The 23405-nt window shown below is 40.9% G+C and overlaps 1 protein-coding gene across 2 annotated transcripts in view; it reads right to left on the bottom strand.

Annotated features, from left to right (window-relative positions):
* Window positions 1–23405, bottom strand: part of kcnq1.2 (potassium voltage-gated channel, KQT-like subfamily, member 1.2) — a 180586-nt gene that overhangs the window by 40269 nt on the left and 116912 nt on the right. For both annotated transcript variants that reach the window (XM_086299264.1, XM_086299265.1), the window contains one exon: window positions 22408–22469. In XM_086299264.1, coding sequence (XP_086155390.1) covers window positions 22408–22469 — 62 coding nt within the window. The remainder of the gene's footprint in view (window positions 1–22407; window positions 22470–23405) is intronic.

Raw genomic sequence — 23405 nt, 5'->3', positions numbered from 1 at the left:
CAAAAGAACACCCCCCCCCCCCCCCCCCCCCCATATATATATATATATATATATATATATCATGTAACATGTATTGAAACAAACACAGATCCAGTATCTCACTGGACTTGATAGATCCCACATCAAACCCCATGGCAGCAGAACAAAAAAGTATACCAGTAAATGTAAACTAATTATTTACAGTAAACTGTGTTAAACTGACTTGCTAAGCTACAGGTTTTGCAGTGCATTGAACCAGGGGGAAGGACAGTCACATTCATAACACACCATTACAAAAACATGGAGACAGAACTGGGGATTTCATTGTGTAGCTTTGTGGTATTCAGTTTCCACCCCCTTCCATAGCCTCAGAGCAGCAGGCGTATGCAACTGGATCTGTCAGCCGGGTCCATCAGATAGCTGCCATGCCTGTGTCTAGCTCTGTCTACCTGTCAGAGCTCTGTGGCTGTCATCCAGCCAGTCATGCAACCATTGCCTGGCCACCGCCCCTGCCTTATCAGGATAATGAGCTGCATTTAGGTCCATTATGAGCTGACCCCAAGGACTTTCTCTGCTGCTAAGTGGGGGCCTTGTGCCAGTGATGGACAGGCCAGTGGGAATGTGATATAGAGCCGGGTTGTGCAGTAAGACTGCAGAGGACAGAAATGAAGGCAGAGTGCATTTGAAGCCTACATGCCTTAGGTTATTGATAATGTAACATGCAAAGGGAAAGTCCACAATATCATTTCACAAGTTATAAGCCATTACAGATGTAAATTAACAAGAAAGACTTCCGAGAAAATTGCTAGTCTCTTCCAACCTCAACACTGCCCAGTGCAGACCACAATGGTTTTCTGGAACTACAAGTACAACTATTATTTCCAAGGGTAGAAGATAAACACAGAAAGTACCTAATGATTAAGGGAGATGCAGAGCTTCTTGGGTTCAAACCCAAGAAGGTTTATTTTCTGTGGAATTTGTAATTAGTTTTAACCCCTTGGAATTGTTTTTATCAGTGTGTTATGTTTAGAAAATTTAAAATAATGACAGCCACCAGTGCTACACTACGTTGCCTCCTTTTTAAGTTATCACATTCACAAGATTCTCAGAAAACGTACATACCTTGAGGTCTAGGTCACTGAGAGTCGAACTCTGAATGAATGAATTGAATGAATGAATTTGAAAATCCTACATTACCTCATTCTTGAATTATTGCATTCACAAGATTTTCAGAACACTTGACCTCTGACCTCAGTTTTCCTTGAAGTTGAGGTCACTAAGATTCCAACATGTCTAAGATTTTTAGTATATGCACCTATAGTATCAGTTTGAAAATCCTAGGCGACTTTCTTGTCCAGTTATCGCATTCACATTTTCAGAAAACTTGGCCTCGAGTTTACTGAGATTATGCAAAAACCTTTGCACAAAAATAAGTACTGAAGACACATGACACAAATACCAGTTCACACTCAAAAATACAAGCATGGTAAACCACACACATAATTTTACTTGCCAAAAACTCTTCCCTCTCACTCTCTTTCATTCTCACTCAAACAACGGAACTCTAATCTATTGAATGTGACTGCCTAACAAGCTCCTCTTTGTTTTTGCACCCATAAATTCAATTGAGGACAAAGCACACACACACATGGACACACAGCAGAAGGAGTGGGAAAACCTACAAGGCTTTGCTCAAAGTGACGCACACTCATTACCATCATCACAGGGGATAATTAGTAAAAGAGGGTAAAAATAACGTTGCCATCGGTCAAAACAAAGAGAGGGGAAGGACAAAACCGGTCAAAGGAAGAGAGAGAGTAAAAGAGGCGGGAGTTAGCAGAAAAAAGTCCATGGGAATTCTGAGTCAGGGAAAGTCATCAGTCTGTGTGCAGAGTGTAGCACAAACAGGTTTTAATGACTCGCCAAGCACACATACACACAAACACAGATACACACTTGCAAACACACAATCTTCATGTTAAATTGCCCGGTGACAGAAGCATTTGGAGAAGTAAACATTCTTAATAAGGAACTGAATATATTAAGACACTGCTTTCAGACACTGCTATTTGACTAATACCAAAAAAGTACATTAGAAAAATTGGCTGAACTTCAAGTCAAATCTGTACAGGATTAAAGGAATCTTTATATGTAAAAACTCTCAAAGTGTTCAAGGAATTACATTGCCAAGGTATATGTTCCTATACTCTCTTCTGAGAGAGCCACAGGCAACAATAAGTAACCATTTTTAAGTAAAAATTAGTTTTACTTTATTTAAGCTCTTCTTTGTTCAATGTTAGGTTTTTAACATCAAACCTTAAGCTACTAGTAAAGCTTAGTCACACTTTATGATACTTTTACGAAGTGCCATGAAATTGAGGGTGAATGGCGTGGTAACACAGGATAGCATTTTCCCACACTTTAACAATTGTTAAAGCACTTGTTAAGATTTTCCCATAGTGAAACTCATCCCTTCCAGCCAAATGTCACAAATTTGGTGTGCCAGGAAAAGCTTAATGTTGGTTGCTGAGCACAGCACTGTTGCCAGTATGTTTGTTAGTATGTCATTTTACTGTTTATTTACTGAGCCCATCACAGAGGGTGCAAATGTGGACCTAAATGCAGCTCGTTATCCACGAATAAACCTGCCTCAGCGAAAAACAGCTTTCCAAAGCAGTAAAATCTTTCGCGATAACGTTGTATGAAGTGCTAATTCCCTTTTAATAGAACTATAATTCAAATTTCACTGCAAGAATCATATTTCAAATGGATATAATCCCTTGGTTTTACTAATTTGGAAGAAGGGAAAGTGAGGGAATAACATGCAGTAAAGGTCCCCCGTTGAATTCAAACTGGAGACACTGCATTTACACGTGCAGTACATCTAGGAAACCTCACCTGCATACGTGCACGTCATCATTCTAACTGCAAGCACGATAACTCGAAAAGATTTGAGTGAATTCTGATAAAACTTTGCATCGTATAGCATTAAAATTTGGCTTTCATCTTCAAGGTCAACTGGACCTATGATTCTTAGTGTGGAGTGTATTGTCAACATATAGAAAATACCATATAAAACTTAAAATATCATGTCACATTTGATCTCTGACCTCTCCCACATGGTCAATAGATTGATGTGTAGGTCAAAGTGATAATAATGCTATATAGAGCTCTTTAAACCTGTTTCTTACTGTCATTGTCTGTATTGACAACATATAAGCATATAGGGAACAATATTTGGAGATTCTAAATATTAAAATAAATTAATATTAAGTTATTTTAATATGAGTTTTTATGTACATGGCAGTTACATTAAGTGTTTAAAAATAATAATTGGAAAAAAACATGTACAGTGTTTCAGAAAAAGTAGAATTTTTTTGGAAAACAAAATAAACTTGTGATTAGAAACTTTATTTTGACTTAATATTTATTACTAACCATTTAAACAAATAAATGCTGCACATAATTTCTATCCACATAAACAATAAAATTAAAAAAAAAAAATTGTCTGTCAGGTATTTTAAAATGGGTCTCAACAGGGCAAATAACAAAAGCCTGCACTTTGCACATGTTTCTACTGGACAACAAACTTTTTAAAGCATGTTTAAAAAGAAAAAAGAAAGAAAATTGAATTTACAGAAAATGCAGTACTATTCCTTTAAGTAAGTTTAAAAACTGCCCAGAGACTGAGCTGTGCGGTGGAGGTTGCCGGTCTTGGATTTAGTTTGGTTTTTCCCTGTTTTTCAAGATCTTCTCCTATTATCAGCAGAGACCACTGGCTCACAATGGCAGCAGACAGCAAAGTCATGGGTCATTTCCTTTTCTCTGCACAGAATGTGGATCCACGCTAGTGGTCAGCTGGTCAGCAGTTCACTGTGTGTTCAAGTGCAACATCTTTGTACAGGCTGAGCACTGGCACAAAGCCTTTGATCAGTGAGCTTTTGTTTGTGCTAGTTGGTTGAGATCCGCGTGCGTCACTGGGGATGTCAAAGAGGATCTGGAGGCCACCAACAAAGCAGGTTGTCACCTGTCACACACCCAGTCAGATGGGTTATACTATTACCAGCCACGCGAACTTGGTCTACCACACTACTCTAGCTCCTGCTTCTCTGCTGTCATTTACAACATCTTTTATGACAAAATAATCCACTCCAGGGTGGGATTATAGGGTAGGAAGGTTTTACATGTACAATATAATTGCTTCAAGTGACATATTAAGAACGACAGGGCTTCAAAACAGCTTTTGTGCCTTTTAAAAAAAGGCATATAAAATTTGTCACTTAGATAACAGACACAGACGTCTGCAATGCTATTATTGTTTATGGGTATATGGCTCTTTGCTTGAATGACTGAGTAGGGTTTTTATTGTGTTGTAACAACTATTATTCATTGACTGGAACTAGGCATTGCAACTGGGCTTTTCTCAGTCCATAAAGTACTTAGATAAAGTGAAATAAAACCAAGGCTGGGATAATTATTGGAAAAAACCAAACAGTACTTAAAACCTACATAATAAATAGCGCATTCAAAGTCTTTAGTCCTCGAGAAAAACAACGTGTGATTGTTTTGTTTGTTTTTCTTCATTTAGGCCTTGGTTAAAATTCACAATCCCACTATTTTATAAAGAGTATGGAGCACCAGATCTAGGTGTTAAGTGTGACTGTGGCATATTATATTGGTGTGGAGTAATTTTTGGTATTGAATAGTTTTGGAACGATATTCTTTGGAAGAATAAACTAAAGCATGTGCAGCGGTGACACAGGTTCAGTGAGTGAAATATAATGCTCAGTGCTTCACTTTCACTAAACACCAACACGGATGCCTCAACGTGGAGCCTGACACACGTTTCAACGTTTCAGATCCATATTTGCATGCTCTGCAGTCTGCAGTGTAACCCTCAGTGCGCATACATTATGGGCCACAATCAGACCAGTAAAACAGCCCTAACATATCTGAATATAAGAAAAATACATGCAATTTGACAGTAAATGTTAGTTTTTCTACATAATAAAGAAATACCCTTGTAGTAAACTAAAGAAATTTGTCAACATGACTTTTTGGGCTTAAACTGTAAGAAACAAAAGTGTAAAACCATAGAAAAAGTACTGTTGTCTCATTGTGCACACTGTGGTAAAAAAAAAAAAAACAAAACAAAAAACAGAACATCTTTGTTAACTGACAGAATATTTTTTCCTCTTCTTTATTTTATCTAAAGCCACTTAAAAATCAATAACTTCAATACTAGATGAGAGTGAAAAAACAGGAACTTTCTGTCACTTAATTAATTATCTATTTCTTATTTACTTTAGAATAAATGGCCTTTGTTGTGGGGGGAGATGTTGTTCTTTATGAGTACCAAAAGCTTTAAAACTTATGAAAATACTATTTAAAGTCCAAAATGAATGCACTTTATTTTTTCACATTTTCCAAAGCTTTCCAGTGGAGCCAAACTGTGGTCTTTGGCAGGCCGATTCTAGCCCCCGGGCCTTATGTTTGACACCCCTGATCTATACTAAAACTATGTTTGCATACCAACACGTATTTGTTTTGCATATCAATGGACAGCTTGTGTCTGCTAGACGTTCCCAGTACCGCACAGTGGTGACTAGTTGCTTCTATTCACTGCACTCTCAGGAGGGCCTGGCCTGTGTATAAGAAGCCCTTAATTGCAGCTTGATGGAAAACACTAATACACCTCGTAAAAAACACTTAAGGCTGGTACAATTACTCTTTCCAGCAGACAAAGCCAAGAAAACACACCATGCAATGCACTCCTTAAGTGATCAGGCTGCTCAGCAACAAACAGGCAGCAATCAATCCAAACCGCTGTTTGTCTTTAAAGCTGAACTATGCACAATTGTATTTAAAACAAATTTTAAAAAGCCACCAAAAAGAATAATGGGTTCATAACTATAAATCTGTTTGACATGTAGACAGAGTTGGGGTTGCATTATTAATTGCCCCACATTAGAACGCTTGTTTAGACCCATAAAAATATCCTCTTGGCTGTTAGTCATTGGGTCTGCAAAGAGACAAAAATAGAAAGACACTGAGCCTGTGGGTATTTTGTCACAGTCATGCTAAGCAATCAACTGTGCATGCTACAACCATAAGAGCCATAAGATAGGGTTGCACTTTAAAACACACACACACTGCAGGCCATTAACCATTTGAGGACTATGAATGATTAATCTTGTTGCTCAGTGGTCCCGTGTACTAACTGAATTAGTACCGAGGTCGCGACAGTCCCAACACACTTCCAGTCCCATTACACTAAAGTTTCAGGAGCTTTTCTTTTTTTTAATGGTAAACTTAAGTAATATCAATTCTTTTAAAAAAGGAGCAGGGTTTTGCAGAGAGGATTCTGGATGAATCACACCAAGCTAAACACACTCAAACATGGAAAATATAGCTTGGAGCTACATTTATCTGTGTTGAAGACGAAAAAATAATGTGTGAGTAAATGCCTGTTTGGACATGTTTGTGTGTATGTGTGTATGTGTGTGTGTCTGTCTGTCTGTCTGTCTGTCTTTGGGGGATGGGTTGGTGGGTGGGTGGGGGTAAAAGGGATGCTTGATTGTATGTGTCAGCTCTTCTCCTGCCGCAGAAAATCCCGTGATACAGCAACCACACATGCCTGATTGCATGCCCAGTGCAGGCAGTGACTCAGACACCTCTTTCACGGAGGTTCAGCAGATATGCTCCAGGCTGCATGCGTTTTCGCTTTAAGGTTGCTAACGCAGCGTACATCAGACACAGTGATGCGAACTGGATGAGTGGATTTACCCTTAGGTAAATGTCCGTGCGCAATAGCCGTGATGAGTGTGTGTGTAATCCAAAAGAGGTGACCACTAATAAGTGACTAGCAGAGTGACCCTGCGGTCTCCTGACAGAGCCAATGTGCTGCGGCTGAAAAAATATTCGCACACACACGCACGCATATGCATGTACGAATGTTCATTTATGGGTCAGTCTGTGCCTGCGTGTGCGTATTATTGTGTATAAGCATGTATCATAATGACCACCACCCCCTCATTACCTCCATCATGGCTGGAAACAATCAGCCACTCTGCCCGAGCTGTAGGCCAGGCTCAGGCATTGCAGACCTACAGACCTAGCATTAGAGAAGCCTCGATCACCACAGCCTGGCTGGCCTCAGATTGGATCCAGCTTTATAAAACTAGCAGTATAATCTCAGACACCCAAATCAAAATAGCCCTTCCCCCCATTTCAACCATACATGCTGGATGCCTTGACATTAAATATATTGATTGCCATATACTGTCAGCATGTAACTTTTACATTCAGCTTTGGAAAAAGTGAGTTCAGCCACTCTTAATGTATTATTAATGTATTATGATTTGTGAAGGCTATTAAAGCATGGATCTAATGGGTATACAAGAGCGCTTAGGTAGTGCCACATATTCTGTATGCGCTTATATCATCATGCAATACGTAAGTGCACAGGACTTTTTCTTTCAGCTGCTCCCTTTAGGGGTTGCCACAGTGAATCATCTGCCTCCATCTCAGCCTATGCTTAGGCTGTCACACCAACCCTCTGCATGTCCTCCTTCACTTAATCCAAAACAGTTTGAGAGGATTTGAGCTTTGCAGCATTGGGTGTTATCCTCTTGGAAGCAGCCACCAGAAGATAGGTGCACTCTGGTCACATACTCAGACAGGCTGTGTGGTTTAAGCAACATTCACTTGTATGCAGAGAAAATATCCTCCCCATGCAGTACCACCATCAACCTGAAGGTACTGTAGGATGGATCCGTATTGTTTAGGCCACATTCTCACCCTACAATCGGAATGTCACAGCAGAAATCGAGACTCAAACTAGGAAACATTTTCTCAATCTTTTACTCAGAGCAACACCAGCTTGATCTTGGTAACCTCAATTAGTAAGACACTTCTAGCCAGATCACTCAAATTAGCTGGGTGGCCAGTTTTAGGAAGACTCCTGGTGGTTCTAAACGTCTACCATTTATGGATGATGGAGGCCAATGTGCTCAGTGGGACCTTCAGTGCTGCAGGAAAATTTTCTGCACCCTTCCCCAGATCTGTGCCTCGATACAATCTTGTTGGATGTCTACAGACAATTCCTTGGACTTCGTGGCTTGGCTTGTGCTTTTGTGTGTACCTTTTCAAATCACATCCACAGGCGGACTCCCAATCAAGTTGTAGAAACATCTGACAGATCATCAGCGGAAACAGGATGTACCTGAGCTCGATTTTGAGTGTCACATCAAACGCTTTGAATACCTATGTGCATGTTATATTTTTGTATTTATTTTTAATAAATTTGCAAGAATTTCAAGCAAACATATTCACTTTCTCATGATGGGGTACTGTGTGTAGAATGAATGTATCTATGAATGTAATCTATTTGGGAATGTAGCATGACGATGAAAATGTGGAACTAGTGAAACGCTGGGAATACTTTCAGGATCCACGATATCATGATCTCATCATCACATCACTTTCTCATAATTTCCTCAACCAGATTTTTAAACTTCACATAAAATATATTTTAAAATATAGATATATCATAATTAAAAAATTATTTTACTAAGTAACACGCTCTGTTTTCCAAACTCTGTGTTGCAGAAATCCTGACTAATTAGACTTGACCTACTTCTGTTGCTGTATGCATGCTTGTTTTTTCAAAGTGGTATGTAGGTCACTGTTACATAACCTAGGCATTATGTAAGACATCATAGAAAACTTACTGTAATTTAAAAATATTAAAAGTGCTGTTATTCCTCTGCTGCTAAAAAAAAAAAAAAGAAATGCAATATTAGAGTTTCATTTTACGGAAGACAGGAAACTAATTGACGAAGGATGCAGCAGCTAAGCCACCAAGCGTTCTTGGCAGGTGGAAGTGCAGCTTTGTTAGACAACACTGTGTGCTTTCTTCAGCTGAACTACCTTTCAACAGCCCAACAGCTGATGAGAAGAGACTCACCTCTAAAGCTCTGACACAAGCTTAGACCCTTGTGACTAATAACCACATATATCTACATAATAGAGACTCAACGATGATCTTTTAGATGTATCTAGCATACAGGGATGCCCTAACTCACAATACTTATATGAGGACTGCCTCACAAAAGTCGTAAAAAGGTAAGGGACAAAAACATACACACACAGACACACTCTGGTCAGAGCAGGCCAGGCTGTTATTCTAGTACAGGCTGGCCGAACTGACCGTGTAATCTCCAGGGTGGAGTCCATATTGGGTTTCTAGGCAATTCACTGTTTTTGGCCTGCTTGTTATGTGATTTAGCTACAGAGAGAAAAAAGCGAGAGAGTAAGGGAGGGAGGGAGAGATGCAGAAAGAGCAAGAGAGAGAAAGAGAACAACAAGTGTGGGTTGTTTTTCTTTCTGCCCAGCATATTATTGATGAGTTGTAATGCAGTGTAATACAAGTGGTGGTTAACCTCAAAGGCCAAGAGAAGAGATGCAGTGAGAGGGGTAAAGGAAAGAAAAGAAAGCCAAAACAAAAGAAGCATTGGGATCAAATGAAAGAAACAGAACTGAAGTAATAAAGAAATATAAGAGGAGACAGATTTAGCAAGACGCTTAAAGGAGCAGTGGTGCTGGTGCTTTCTGTACATGTTGTTTACAGTCAAAGGAGGAACGTGGTATTCGGAAGGAGGACTTACTGCACATGGCAATGTGACGGCTTGTGACTTGCAACAGATACAATCTATCATTGTTGAGCCATGGGCAATGAGGCAATAGCGTCTTATAATACCTTAAAGAAACAGTAGAGGCATTGACACATCAGATTTCTTTCGTTTTATTTAGTGCTTTCTCTTCATTTGTGATCAGGGTAAGCTTATGCATTCATATACTTTAGAATAAAGTCCCTCTGGCTTTGAAAATATACTGTTTGAGGGAAATAATTATTTGATCCCCTGCTGAATTTTTTCACTTACAAAGTAATGAACAGTCTCTAATTTTTTTTTATGACAGCTTAATTTTAATGGAGAAAGACAGAAAATCGACCAATAATAATAAAAATAAAAAAGCACATTAAATAAAAGTCATAAACTGATTTGTTGCATGTCACTGGGTGAAATAGGCATTTTATACCCAAGCGAAGCACGACTTTGCACTTGATAGAGAAATCCTTGTTGGCAAGCATGAGATTTTTCTTGTAGTTTCTCATGAGGTTTGCATACATTTTTGGTTTACGCTTCTTTAAAGAAACGTTTCAGCTCTCTCCACAGAATTTCTTATAGGACTGAGGTCTGGCTAGCAAACTCCAGGACTTTAATGCCTTTTTTCTTTAGGCACTTGTTTGTTTCCTTGGTGGTATGTTTTGGGTCCCTGTCATGTTGGAAGACCCATCTACAACCCATCTTCCGTTTTCTAGCTGAGGAAAGGAGGTTTTTCTCCAAAGTTTGATGGTACGTGGCTAGAAACTGATTCTGCAAGCAGGTATGCCACACAGACACGCAGTCAATCTGTGGGAGGCAGCATTCTGGCTGGGTTGTAGGACATCGAGTAATTCAGCTAGATCAAATATAAAAATGAGAGCAAACATCTAAATTCTGCAGGGCATCAAAGAATTGCTTCTCTATGGTATATAAGGTGTATAAGCAGTTAATCAAGCAAATTAATCAACGTTTCACACCCTGAATTTCTTGTCAAAGTTCTAACTAAACTGTTGATGAAAATGAAAATAGGCATCCCTAATACCTATCAATAAATCCTTGCTGTGCTGCACGAGAGCAAAAAAGAAAAGAGCGCTGTCATAATTTGGCAGCCATCTGCCATCTGAGTACGCTGTTGCAGAAATGGTCCGGTCTCAGCGGCTGCTGTGACAGTTGATGGACATGTTGTTGGCCAGCAGGTCACAGACGAGCTTCTCAAGTGTGTACACAGACGCAGAGCACCTGCATTCCCACAGTAGTCCAAGTCAGCACTCACAGACCATCCCCCTCTTGACACTATCAGAAAGGGAGGGATGGAGCAAGTTTGTGTAAGGAGGGGGGGGGTAAGAAACCCTTTGAGAGAAGGCAGTGATTTAAACCATTCTCCCATGGGTGAGGGCAGCTGGAAGGGCCTGGTGGAGCAGTGGGAGTAGAGCAGCGCGGGAGGGGAGCGATGGAGGCAGAGAGGAGCGAGAGGATGTAGGGAGGAGACGGCGATCCAGCTGAGGCAGCAGAGGCCCGGTGCCAAGGACAGGCTCACACACACACACACACACACACACACACACACACACACACACACACACACACACACACACACACAAACACAGAAGCTTACCCTGAAGTCAAACATAGCCACACGCTCAAACGCGCAGCCGTGCACACACACACACTCTCTGATGCGTGCAAATATACAAGTGCACACAGGCACTCAAGAGCGCAGAGATTGAGTGCCTGTGTCACCCTCGCTCCTTCAGAGGAAACTCTTGTCGCTTCCCTCTTCACCTCCCTCTCAAGCTGTGCACAACCTCCTGTCAGCTGAGACAAACTGACAAGACAAGACACACAGTTACACAGACGGACAAAATGGGTTCTATTGTGTTCTAATGACCAAGCCTGCTGAGATGACCTTTGACCAACCCCCCAGACACAGCCTGCTTGGCTAGAGGTAGAGACTGGTGGGAATGACCTCTGGGACTACGCTGACCTTTTTGATGTTCACTTCTCACCACAAGCTGCTATGAATACACTTCATGTTTCCGTGTGTGTGTGTGTGTGTGTGTGTGTGTGTGTGTGTGTGTGTGTGTGTGTGTGTGTGTGTGAGCTTGCTGTGTTTATTATTTTACTACTGATATAAGACTTACTGACAGGGCATTTACACAGGGACAAGTGCTAAGAGTTCTAGAAAGTAAGGTAAAATTTCATCACAGTAGTATTCACAATAGTCTTGATGTGCATTTTCTGCAGTGGAAACACTGTGTGGTCCACTCAGAATAAAAGCAAAATAAGGAACAGGACAGCGGTGGTTGTTTTCTTAATGCTGTTGGTACCCACATGACATGAGAAGACTGCTAATATTATGTAAAGTTTGTGCAAGACTTCTCTTGTGACTCTCATGCCATCTCTATTCAAAGGCATCCATATTACAACATTGTTTTTGTGGTTTTTTTAAGCCGTTAATAGTGCTTCTATCCACGCTTGGACTATGTCGAAAGTTTCCTGGAAGGAGGGCCCTCAGGAAGGCAAGTGGGCATAGTGTCATTTACGGAAAATTGACTCTAGCACAACAAAGGAGCTTATCTGTATCGCTGAAAACCAAAGGCCAGGAATAACATTCGCAACTCACAGCAGACAATTGAAGACTTTGTATTTCTACAGCTTCTTGTGACAGTGCTGCTACATTTATTTTTCTTATTTTACAGTGTAATCTTCAAGTGCTTTATCCAACACATGCTCTCTGTTGAAATTACCAGCGAATTATATTCACAGTATTCATTCACTTTGTTTTGCTAAATAGCATAGCTCGTAGCTGAGTTGTTATCAGCATGGCTTCTTCACCTTTCCCTCCGTCACTTTCCTGTTCAGCGTGTGAAATTTTAAGTAATAAACACAGTTGTGAAGGCAAGGCTTGGTGAATTAGAGACGCAGCTCCGGAAAAAAATCCTGTAGCCAGCCAGACCCCTGTAGTCGATGCAGGTGAAGACGGAGGGTAGGTCACCCCAGCAGACTGTCCAGAGCAGTTGGGAAAACAGGCCGGCTAGGTGACGGTAAGAACGGGGAGAGTAAGGATGGGTGACTGAACCTTTAGCTTTGAGGCCCCTCTTCTGTGGAACCAGCTCCCACAGACAGATCTTTTAAGATTATGCTTAAAACTTTCCTTTTGAAAAAGCATTTAGTTAGGGCTGGATCAGGTGACCATGAATGCTCCCTGCAGTACGTCTAGGCTGCTGGGGACTGTTTCTTCCTCACTCACCTTTTTCCCTCATTGTGTGCTTACAGAGAACTCTGCATGTAATCATTAGTTATTCTTAATCTCAGGCTGTCTTCCACAGTGTGTCTGTTGTCTTGTCTCCCTCCCCTCACCCCCCAGCCAGTTGCAGTGGTTTGGGGTGAGGGGCTGGTTCTACTGGACGTTTCTTCCTATTAAAAGGAAGTTTTTCCTTCCCATTGTTGCTAAGTACTTGCTAATAGAGAGGTGTCTGATTGTTGGGGTTATATTTGTATTACTGTAGCATTTTTCCTTACAATATAAAGTGCCTTGCAGCAACTGCTGTTGTGACTAAAAAATGGTAGCACAGGATTTAAAGCAGGAAGTTCAGATAAAATGGACTTGGTAATAATGATATGATTATTAATGAATAACATTTAAGACAGGATCCCGCTCTTACCTCTGTACAGTTGCTGATGATGACTTTATAACACAGGATGGGGGACCTTTTAAGAAGGGTTGTAAATATGCTTCTACCACCGATGGCTCCATTTACTGATTTGGCCTCAAAAAGCAGTTTCCTGATTTTATCCATTGTATTATGCTAGACTATAAGAAAGGCCTGTATCCTGTGTGGACTACAATGTTAATTGCACAAGACTGAAAGGTGTGCCGCACTGCCCCGAGGTATAGAAAAAATCCATTTCCATAAAGTGATTAGTCACTTACCAAAAAAAAACTCAACGCGGGATACAGACAGGCTTATTAGGTGTTTTGAAAAACCTGACTCTATTAAAGCAAATGGGAAACTTGACTTGGCCGAAACACATAGGTGTGCATGCACACACACACACACTCACACACACAAATACACACGTTACTATGGGCAGTAGCAAACCTACTGTTGCCTGAAGGATATGTCTGGGCACAGAGTACTATAGGGCCAATGTCTGAACCACAAGTGGCCTAGTCAAATCTTTACACAGCCATAAACACGCCTGCATTAGTAACAGCCACTTAAAATTATTCCATGAACTAAGGTTCGAGCCTGCATGGCACAACACTCAGCAACAAATTTACCTTATCCTATTTTTAATCTTCTCCTGCATAATGGGGTGGAAATGCTCGTCTGTCTGCCTGTCAGACGGTTCTCCACTTGGTTTCAGAGTGAAGGATCCGAGCACTTAGCGTATGGAGTGGAATGAAATGCTGCACGGACAATAAGGCCAACAGATGACCTTATCCCTTTTCCTCTTGTTTGACCATGGACTTGAAAATTTGTCTGAATTAATGTTAATTACCAAATGTGCTAACACACAAAAGTAACATGGTAACCCATAAGGTCTGTTTACAGTCAACATTTTCACATGTTCACATTTAGCTAAAGTAACTCAAGAGTTTGTGGACTCAACAATGTCACCCATTCATCCATTTGCTATAGACGTTCATCCTTTAGAGGGTTTGGAGTCTGCATGTTCTAACTGTGTTTTCTATGGGTGCTCAGCTTTTCCCTCACAGTTCAAAGACATGCATGTTAGGGTAATAGGAAAATTGGCTGTAGGTGTAAGTGGGAGCATGCACAGTTGCCTGTCTCTTGTATTAGCTTGATGATTGACTGCTAAGCTGTCCAGAGCACCTCCCACCTCTTGCATTTGGTCAGCTGGAATAGGTTCTAGCCCCCCATCACCCTCTACAGGATAAAGTTGGGATAGCTAATGGAGCGATGATTAAAAAATCTCTTATCTTTTTTCCCCCAACATTTATTTTAAGTGCCCTACAAATGAAGAATGAAATAAACGTTCATATATTAGTAGTGTCAGGACTGAATTACTGCTAATATAAAAAAAATCAGGTCACAGGTTTTTAACAAAAACTGGAATTAAACCAAAAAGCATTTAAAAAAATTAAGGATTTAACAAAGCATTACTGTTGATAGGAAATGCTGATTCATCAATACCCAGCTGATAAGGGTATAGGCAGTCATAGGCAGAAAATACACAGATACAGCAACACATGCAGAATGCACATACTGCCCATTATACGTCCCCCGGTTTGACTTAACGGCAGTGACATTTACACTGATGGCTTCTGGAGTAATTTACACAGCTTGGTATTATTCACAGCTGGTTTACTGTTCCATGCAGTAGACTGATTTAATAGCACTGCAAAGTAGGGTGGCACCAGGGCTACTTAGCAGTGTGTATTAGCAAGACTGCAGGTCCCAATAAAACACAGACCCCTGTTTCATGAACTGTATATTGACCCTTTCATAACCTACTTAAATAAGCTCACACCTCCATGCTGATAATGAACTGGTCCGTGTAGTGCATTAGTGGTCAGGTCCAACCAAAAGTAGCAGGGGGCATTTTGCCAAGGCCATAAAATATATGTGCAAAAATATATATCCCAAGGCCCTGCAAAAGTTGGGCAATTAAAATGGAAATGCAGCATGGGTATTCGGAGCCAATGAACTAGCCCAAAGTGGGTTCTAGAGAAAAGCAGAAAGCAATTCACAGGAGAGGGTGGGGGGCAGCTGACATGACACAGTAGGGTAGGGTAGAACATGATTTAGAAACCATGATTGAGACTGCAGACCTATAATCCTAAAGGCACAGAACGATGCAAACGCAGGGAAAGATGAAGGGGCAATCTCTGGGAACAAGAGCCACAGGGGAAAAAAAAAAAGATTGTGACAGGAGGTAAAAAAATAGGGAGTGTGAGCAAAACAGAGATAGAGAGAGAAAGAGACACAAAAGCAGAGAGAGACTGCGAGATGGAGAGCGAGTAGCCAGACATGCAGGCAGACTGTCCGTCTCTGGTTTGTGGGAATGTGGTAAAGACACAGTAGTAGGCAGGGTCCCGGCTCTGAAATTAGAGAGTGGCGCTAAGAGAAGGGAGCCAGAGCCAAGGGCCGTCTGGGAGCTGCCAGGGGCTGCATCCCCAGCACACTGCCGAAACATGATTTACTACCGGGCCGCACTACAAACAACACGCTGCTGCTCTTGGTGCACTATCTAGCTCACTCAGCAGCACACCACCCACTGCATGCTATCAAGTTCGCAGAGCTATAAAGATACCACATCAACAGTGGGAAGTGTAGATGTGAGAAAGACCACTTCAGCTACAGGGAGGCAAAGTGAGTCAAAGAAAGGGCGCCAAGATCAGAGACAAGGCTGAAAAAAAGGCCGCAAAAATAGCCACGAAGGGCTGCGGTGTTGTATGTGTGTTGCTACAGGTACCACTGAGGAGATTAAATGTAACACTGTGTGTTTATTAGACCTCAAAATACGGTGCAGGAATTTATGATCCTAATAGAAATCATTTTACATATATAGAAAATGTTTAAAAATTGCTGTCATTTCGCTTCTTTGTATTGTATTGATGATTTGCAGGAGCTTTAAACCTGCTGCTATGACACAGCATGTCAACCCAAGATAGGTATTACTGGATTCTCAGCTGAAATTATTGGAGATAAATTATTTTTTTAAAAAGACGATGGTGTAGAAGAGAATTACTGGGCCTAGCTAGGACAATTAAAAAATGCTTCCTGTGTGCTGCACAAGCACATGTGCTAGGATAAATCTGTTTTGCACAGGTGTGAGCAGTCACTTTGATGACATCTGTACAAAAGACAATTCAAGCATCTAGATTTAAAGGAATACAGCAGGAGCTGCCAGGATGTTGTGTTCTGCAACTATCGCCAAGACAAGTCCAGACATGCATGGGGATTCTGCATGTGCTTGTCCGTGGCACCCGGCAGCAACACTGCAGCAACTACACCAAAGCCGCGAGCTCCAGGATTTGTAATGTTTGAGTGTGTGGTCTGGGTACAGCTCATGCGCTCGTGGGGACCTAAACGTGTTTACACGGTGACATTATGGGGACATCATGTTGTGTGGAAAAAAAGCGAGACTCCATAACATAAATCATTCAATGTTAACGCAAATACATATTTAAAGGTTAGGTCTGGGTTAAGGTTACAGTAAAAGGTTAGGCAAGTAGTTGTTATGATAAAGTCTGGAGTGAGTCTGCAGGAAATGAATGTGAGTCAATGGACACATAACTGTGTGCGTGTGTGTGCATGTGTGTGCTGCACGTGCTTCCTTTGCCAAGTTTCCTCTCTTTGTTTGGACTGGTCCGGTCAGTCCGACCCCCACTGAGTGCAGAGCAACCAAACACACACATATATCAAAACACGGGACAACAACAGACAGGGTGCTCTTGGAGAAAAACAGGTAATAGAAACAAGAGCAAAGGGGACGAAACACCAAGCAAAACAGAACGAGAGTGGGGGGGACTCGTAAGGTAAAGGCAGACAGACAAGCAAACGGAGTGACAACAATGACCCAGGGAGAGGAAAAGGAGGATGCATGGGGCACTTTAATCACTCTTAGTTAAGATAAGTATTTAATTGTTTTCCCCAAAGATAAGACGAGGTACGAATTTAAGAGACATAACTCAAAATCCACGACAGATTAAACGGCCTTCTTTTCATACCAGCGGTGAAACTCACAAATGATGTTTCGGCATCATTAAGTCGCTTTATTGCAGTAATCACAAATCAGAAGTGTCGCACAAGGATTGAGGTTTGCCGATTCACACCCCCCCCCTCCACTGAGGCCAAAATGAGACTGAAGATACAGGCAGCTCATTATGCCGTAGTGGTTTTGTCTGTAAAGAAATATTTCTTTCTATTAGCGTCTTTGATTTCTATGTATTAGTTCTGTTGTGACTTTAAAAGTAACGTTTCTGCAGAGAAAAGTCCACGACAGGAAATTACAGTAACGAGTTCATATTGATGTGGGCTCAAATTGTTACAGCCCACACACAAAACAGAGAGAAACTTGATTGGATACAATGGGTTTATTGATGCGCGCAATGTAAATCATTATTCGATTTAAGGCATGAAATTCTGTTTTTCTCCCCCCTCTAGCCATTTCATCTCAGGCACATCCTGCACCAGCTCAACATATAATGAAGCTGTTGAGATCTGAGCGGGGATGAACAGCTTTGTGAATCTTTCTCTGTGTGTGTGTGTGTGTGTGTGTGTGTGTGCATTTGTATATTTATGTGCGCCTGGATATTCACTTGTATTTGCCTTAATGTTCAAATACGTATATATGTGCCTGCATGTTTACAGTACCAGGCCCTTGTCTCTAAAGCCCTGCAAACTCTCTGGGTCTGACCAGTCTAAACACACGCACACACAAACTCCTGCCCCCCTCAGAGATATGCTTTTAGAGACGTGGGGCCCTAAATGCCTTACAGATGGACTCCTAACAAACACAACACTCAGTCTCGGCCCTCAAGTATTCCCAGTATTTGGCTTTGCTGTAATTTACAACATACTTACCTAATTGAGACGCTATTAAGGTCAGAGCATGAATTCTTCTGTGTACGCCTCATACTAATGCACATGATATAAGCGTGACATACACGGCACAGCATATTTGCCCTAATATAGCCGAGGAAGGTTAACCGCAAGTGTGATCTATGGTCTATGTAGTTTACTTAGAGCAACGCAAATAATGAATGATGTGTTGAGCAGACACATGGCTGTTCAGGTCTGGAGGGCACATTAGGGGGTTCTTTCCTAGACTCCGATGACGGTTTTACATACACATTTTCAAACACAACTGACACTTTCATTGCTAAATTAGGCAGCACTAAATGTTAAAAGAAAAAAGGGAAATTATTTCACTCTTTTCCCTTAATTTCTGTGTAAGTTCATGTCTAAATATGTAAACTGTTAACGCAGCACAGATTTTCAACACATGCAGAATGTGACGTAATTAGAAAAAAAATTACGTTAAAAACTGAAAATTAGTACATCAAAAAAATTATATTAAGCATTAGTTGACAGTGATCCAGTGATGGTATTTTCTTTGTATTTCACAAAATCTTTAATTGGGTTTGAATGACAAATGATTATGTCAGGGATTGGACATTTAAAAAGTTTTGTGTGGAGGTAGAGCGGGCGCTAGTATTTTTAGTTTTTTTAAATCTTGCAAAAAAATTTCATGAATTTCACAAAAACAAATTTCATATTACTTTACTAAAGGCTGCTCTCGGCTTATAATGTAATAATTTAATAATGTAAGGATTACACGTTAGTTTTAGTTGCCGAGCTGCTGCCAGGGAACAACATACTTCACCATATTGTTACACTGGATCTGAACTAAAAAGCAGGAGCTCGTTGCACAGGCTGGCTTTTACACAGTCTATAAAAGCATACTGTTGTAACTTCCCTGTCCTTTTTGTCTTTAAGGGGGAAAAAACAGTCCTGCTATAAAACTGTGGCATCATCCAAAACACATGCAGCAAGCTCCCCGCTGAAAGGACACGCTGAAGCTTAAAGACACTGGCCACTTTTCGAGCTTGTCATTTGGGTATTTTTCATCGAGTGTGCCTGACAGAGAGATAACACGCTGTCACGGGGACTCATCCATCTTCGTTTCCAAGTCACTTCTGGAGAATTCAATCTCGAGAGTGCGGGGTTAGACACTTTGGTGATTAATCAACTCTTTGCTCGTGTGTGCGAGTGTAAGCGCAGAGACGTATACGTGTCTTTGTCTGTGTGTGATAAATCACTGTCTAACCCTGTACAGGACACACAATGCCAGAGCACTCTTCACCCCGCTGAAGATAAATTCATCTACAAGTGATATGCTGACAATACTTAGACGGGAAAATTGTTCCATCTTACTTACTCAGCTGCAGCAGAAAAAGCTGCCAGAGAGGTATATGTGCAGCGTTTTACAGTGGAGAGGAGAAAGTGGGAATTTGAAAATGAATGTAGCCCGAGGGTCATCGAGAGCAAGTATTCAGAAAAGGCATGGGAACACGGCAACATTAGAGTTGGTGAATAATTCCTTCGAGCTGTTTGAAGAGATCCCGTTCAAGGTTTCAGAAAGGTTTCACTTTGCTTGTGGCTTACCATTATGAGCAACATACAGGAGATGATGCAAGTTGGACTTTACAGAGTATTATGAAATGTAGGAAGTCATGCAACATAAACAGAAGTGATAGCGGGGGAGACTGTATGGCAAACAATGTGCAACTGACAAGTGAACAACGGCTATCAGACGTGACAAATACAAAGGTAGAAAATCTCTTGTCACTTTCATGTCCAGCCTACACCAGTAATGGCATGGTCAGTGTGTGGTGAGCATTACAGCATAGCTTTAATACTCAAGATTAAACATTGTAATGGGAGAAAAAGGGGAAAAATGATATTTACTTTTAGATAGAGCACAAAAGACATTTTGTTCTTAGTGATAACCAGGATTACACCATTCAGTCATTCTGATGTGTGTTTTCCTACCCAGGTATGCTTCAAGTGATCTGGCAGTCATGCTGAACAATAAAGTTGTTGCCAATCAGACTGGCTTTTGGCACTTTTTATAGATTCAACTAACTGAGTGAACTGATATACTTGGTGCACAATGGTTGGCTGTTTTCAAGTTTTCCTACTAGAATTTTTCTTTCTACAGAGTTCTTGATGATCCTGATGAAGGGTCACAGGCTGAAAGTAATAAAGTTCTTTTTTATGCTAAATGTGTTGCTAAAGTTTTGATCTCTATAGATTAAACTACAGGAGTGGAAATAATGTTTTTTCCCAACAGGCTGTTAATAACAAAGTGTCTAGCACAGAAGTTAAATTGTTTCTTTGCATAATTGTCTTTTATGTTTAGACACTACATTGGTTCGTGCCTTGAGATGTGCCTTTTTATGTTTGATGATGATTCATAGGTCAGTGTTACATGGTTCAACAAACTAAATAAAGACATTTCTTTAAAAATGGTTGAAAAAAGCAGCCAGTGTCTAAAGAAGTCCTTCAGAAGTCCTGGAGAACTATTGCTCAAGTCCAAAATAAATAAAAGAAAGTCTGGTTAGTTAAGTAAAAATAAAATATAAAGAAAGGAGTGATAACACTTGAGACTTTTGCAAAATACTGTATTTACTGTATCAAGTTTATCTGTGAACTAAGATATCTATAAAGTACCATACCAGTGATGCAGGCCTCACAGTGAATGTATCAAAGGTCACCAGGTTCATTCACCTGCTGTTTCAAAGAAAGGAAGAAGAAGCCACCTTTTTCATTTATAACAGGTGCCTGAACACACAAGCTAGAAAGGATAGGGAGCAGGTGCATATTCAAAGAAAACAGTAATTATGAAGGACTGGCAGTTCGGGAAATAATGAATTTCTCTTGCTACTTTTGTATACCAGTTCATACGAATGCAGCTCTGATTACAGGAACACTGATTGGTTCCACATTGTTTTGGAGGAAAAGTAGCCTGCATCCGTAGGCTTCCACTGATTTGTTTCCCAATTATGTCCTTCTCAGTTCCCCCTTTTTTTACCTTTTTTGTCAATGCTGAGCCCCACAGAAAAAAGAAGGGTAAGAGAGAAAAAGTGTGTCATAGGTAGGTGAGGCACTTCTCAACACGGGTTTGTGTTTCTAATCAGGAGATTGCGATCACAACATGTAGCCTGAAGCAAATGGGGTGTAACTCAATCTCTGAGGGAGGTCTGCAGGCTTGGAGGGCAAATTCGTTCACGATCATTACACTTCTCTCTGCAAAAAAGGGGCTCTGAGAACAGCTAGCGCTTGCAAACATTAGAGAGCGGCGGTGCTGATGAGTGCACAGAGATGGTAAGGTAAATACCAAAGGCAAGTGCGGGAAATCCTTAGCTGGCTGAGCTGAATAGAAAATAAGTGGCAGCAGAATGCATTGTTCTATTGTGTAGGAGTTGTTTTCATGTGAGAACGACTTGAGTATAAGGTTAGTCTTCAATTGTACACCGGTCCCATGGAAAGAAAAAAACACCCCGAAAAACCCACAAACCTACATTCAAATCCAAGTATTCAACCGCTCAAACAACGTGTGACCACACAGCCACACATTTCATACAACACGACTTAAAAGACATCATTAATCAGAAGCACGCCGTCGCAATCCAGCTGATAACTCACAAAGGGGAAACGTCTATCACGGCTGGCATCGCGCTGGCTTCACGATGTTGTGCTCATTCCACTATGTTTAAAGGAGAGCACACCTAGTCGCACATGAGCTTTGTAACACAGCTGTTGCCTTTTGGCTTATGCCTCTCTGCAGCTCCTTTATGTTTCCAATTTTTTTTATATTCTTCATGGAAACATAAACATCCAAGAGCTGTCACAAGCCAATCTACACAGCACTACAGGAAAAAAAAAAGAATGGGTGGTGTGGAAAATCCTAAAAGCTACCCAGTAAGGTCAACTAAAAATACAGCATGAACAGACACACAAGTGCAGTGTAAACACAGCACTGATATTGATAAGGTGGGTTCAAGAGAGGAGGTGCATGTTTGGCACAGGCTGACTGAAGCCAGCCACAATAGAGCTATTTAAAAAAAAAAAAGGAAGACGACTGCAGTGCACTCATTCATCTGATACAGAGACACATGCTGGCAGACTCACACATCGTTCTGCTTATGAACGAGATAGATAATCTAATCAGTTTACCACTCTTACTGTCAGACAAAACACACACGCTCGATTGTGCCTACCTTATCTTCCAGCCTGATGAGACGAGCCCCAATAGTTGGGTATTCTTTATCTTCTCCTTTTCCTAAAAAGAAAAAAAGATAAAAGAAGGGAATATATATATAAAAAATAATATATAATACAATCGGATAGTCCACTACTCCAAGGTGATATAACTTCCAGTAAAAGGCCCGATAGGCCACTGTTCACTGCTTCACACTTGGCAGTGACAGCTTAAAGTTTCATTCAGTCGTGCGCACAGTTAAAGCTTGTAATAAAGACGTATGTGAGCAAATACCCAACAGTTTCAGGAGTGTTTCGACTAAATCAAACCATTAAAAGTACGATCCTTACAAGAAAAACTAACGAAGTTCTAGTAATTAGAACTTATTAAGGACCCCATTCAGTGTTAATTTGCCTCATATTTTTTCAGTCTGCCTTACATCACATCCACGCTAACCGACTTCCTGTTGGAAAAGAGAGCTATTCTTGTTTTGTTTCGCCCCATCCAATTAGTGGCGCAGTGAAGTTTCCATCTCGCCGCTGTTATTTTTAGCTGGCATGGAAGCTGTGGGAGCTGCTGCTTGGGGCACTTAATTTAACATTGCACAATTAATTAAAGAAATGTGTTTGTGTAATTCCTCTGACAACAACTCACACAAGCGCGCTAATATGCGCTCACCAGAATACCGCCACGAGCAGGGTGCTTAAACTCCCATACTGGCAAACATTCGGACGTACATGCAGTCTTGCCCGCACCCAAACTGAGAAATATACACACGCAAGCATCAGGGAGCTCTCTTTCTCGCATATTTGGTCTGGCACAACTAGGGTTGCCAACCGTCCCTTAAAATACGGAATCGTCCCGTATTTCGAAACAAAAGTACACGTCCCGTATTGAGCTAATAAGGGACGCACTTTGTCCCGTAATACAGTGAGAATCAAAAGTAGTCTATAAATGTTTATGGAATTAACACTTTGTTTGAAAACATAATTCCCAGCCCCTCTCCTGCTTTGTGAC

Source organism: Aulonocara sp. 'chitande type north' Nkhata Bay, linkage group LG7 (genome assembly GCF_057382095.1).
Source record: "Aulonocara sp. 'chitande type north' Nkhata Bay isolate Kocher_YH1m ecotype deep benthic linkage group LG7, A_spYH_male_GT1.1, whole genome shotgun sequence".
Lineage (NCBI taxonomy): Eukaryota > Metazoa > Chordata > Actinopteri > Cichliformes > Cichlidae > Aulonocara > Aulonocara sp. 'chitande type north' Nkhata Bay.
Note: the sequence above shows the minus strand (reverse complement) of the source record. Positions and strands in the feature narration are given on the sequence as shown.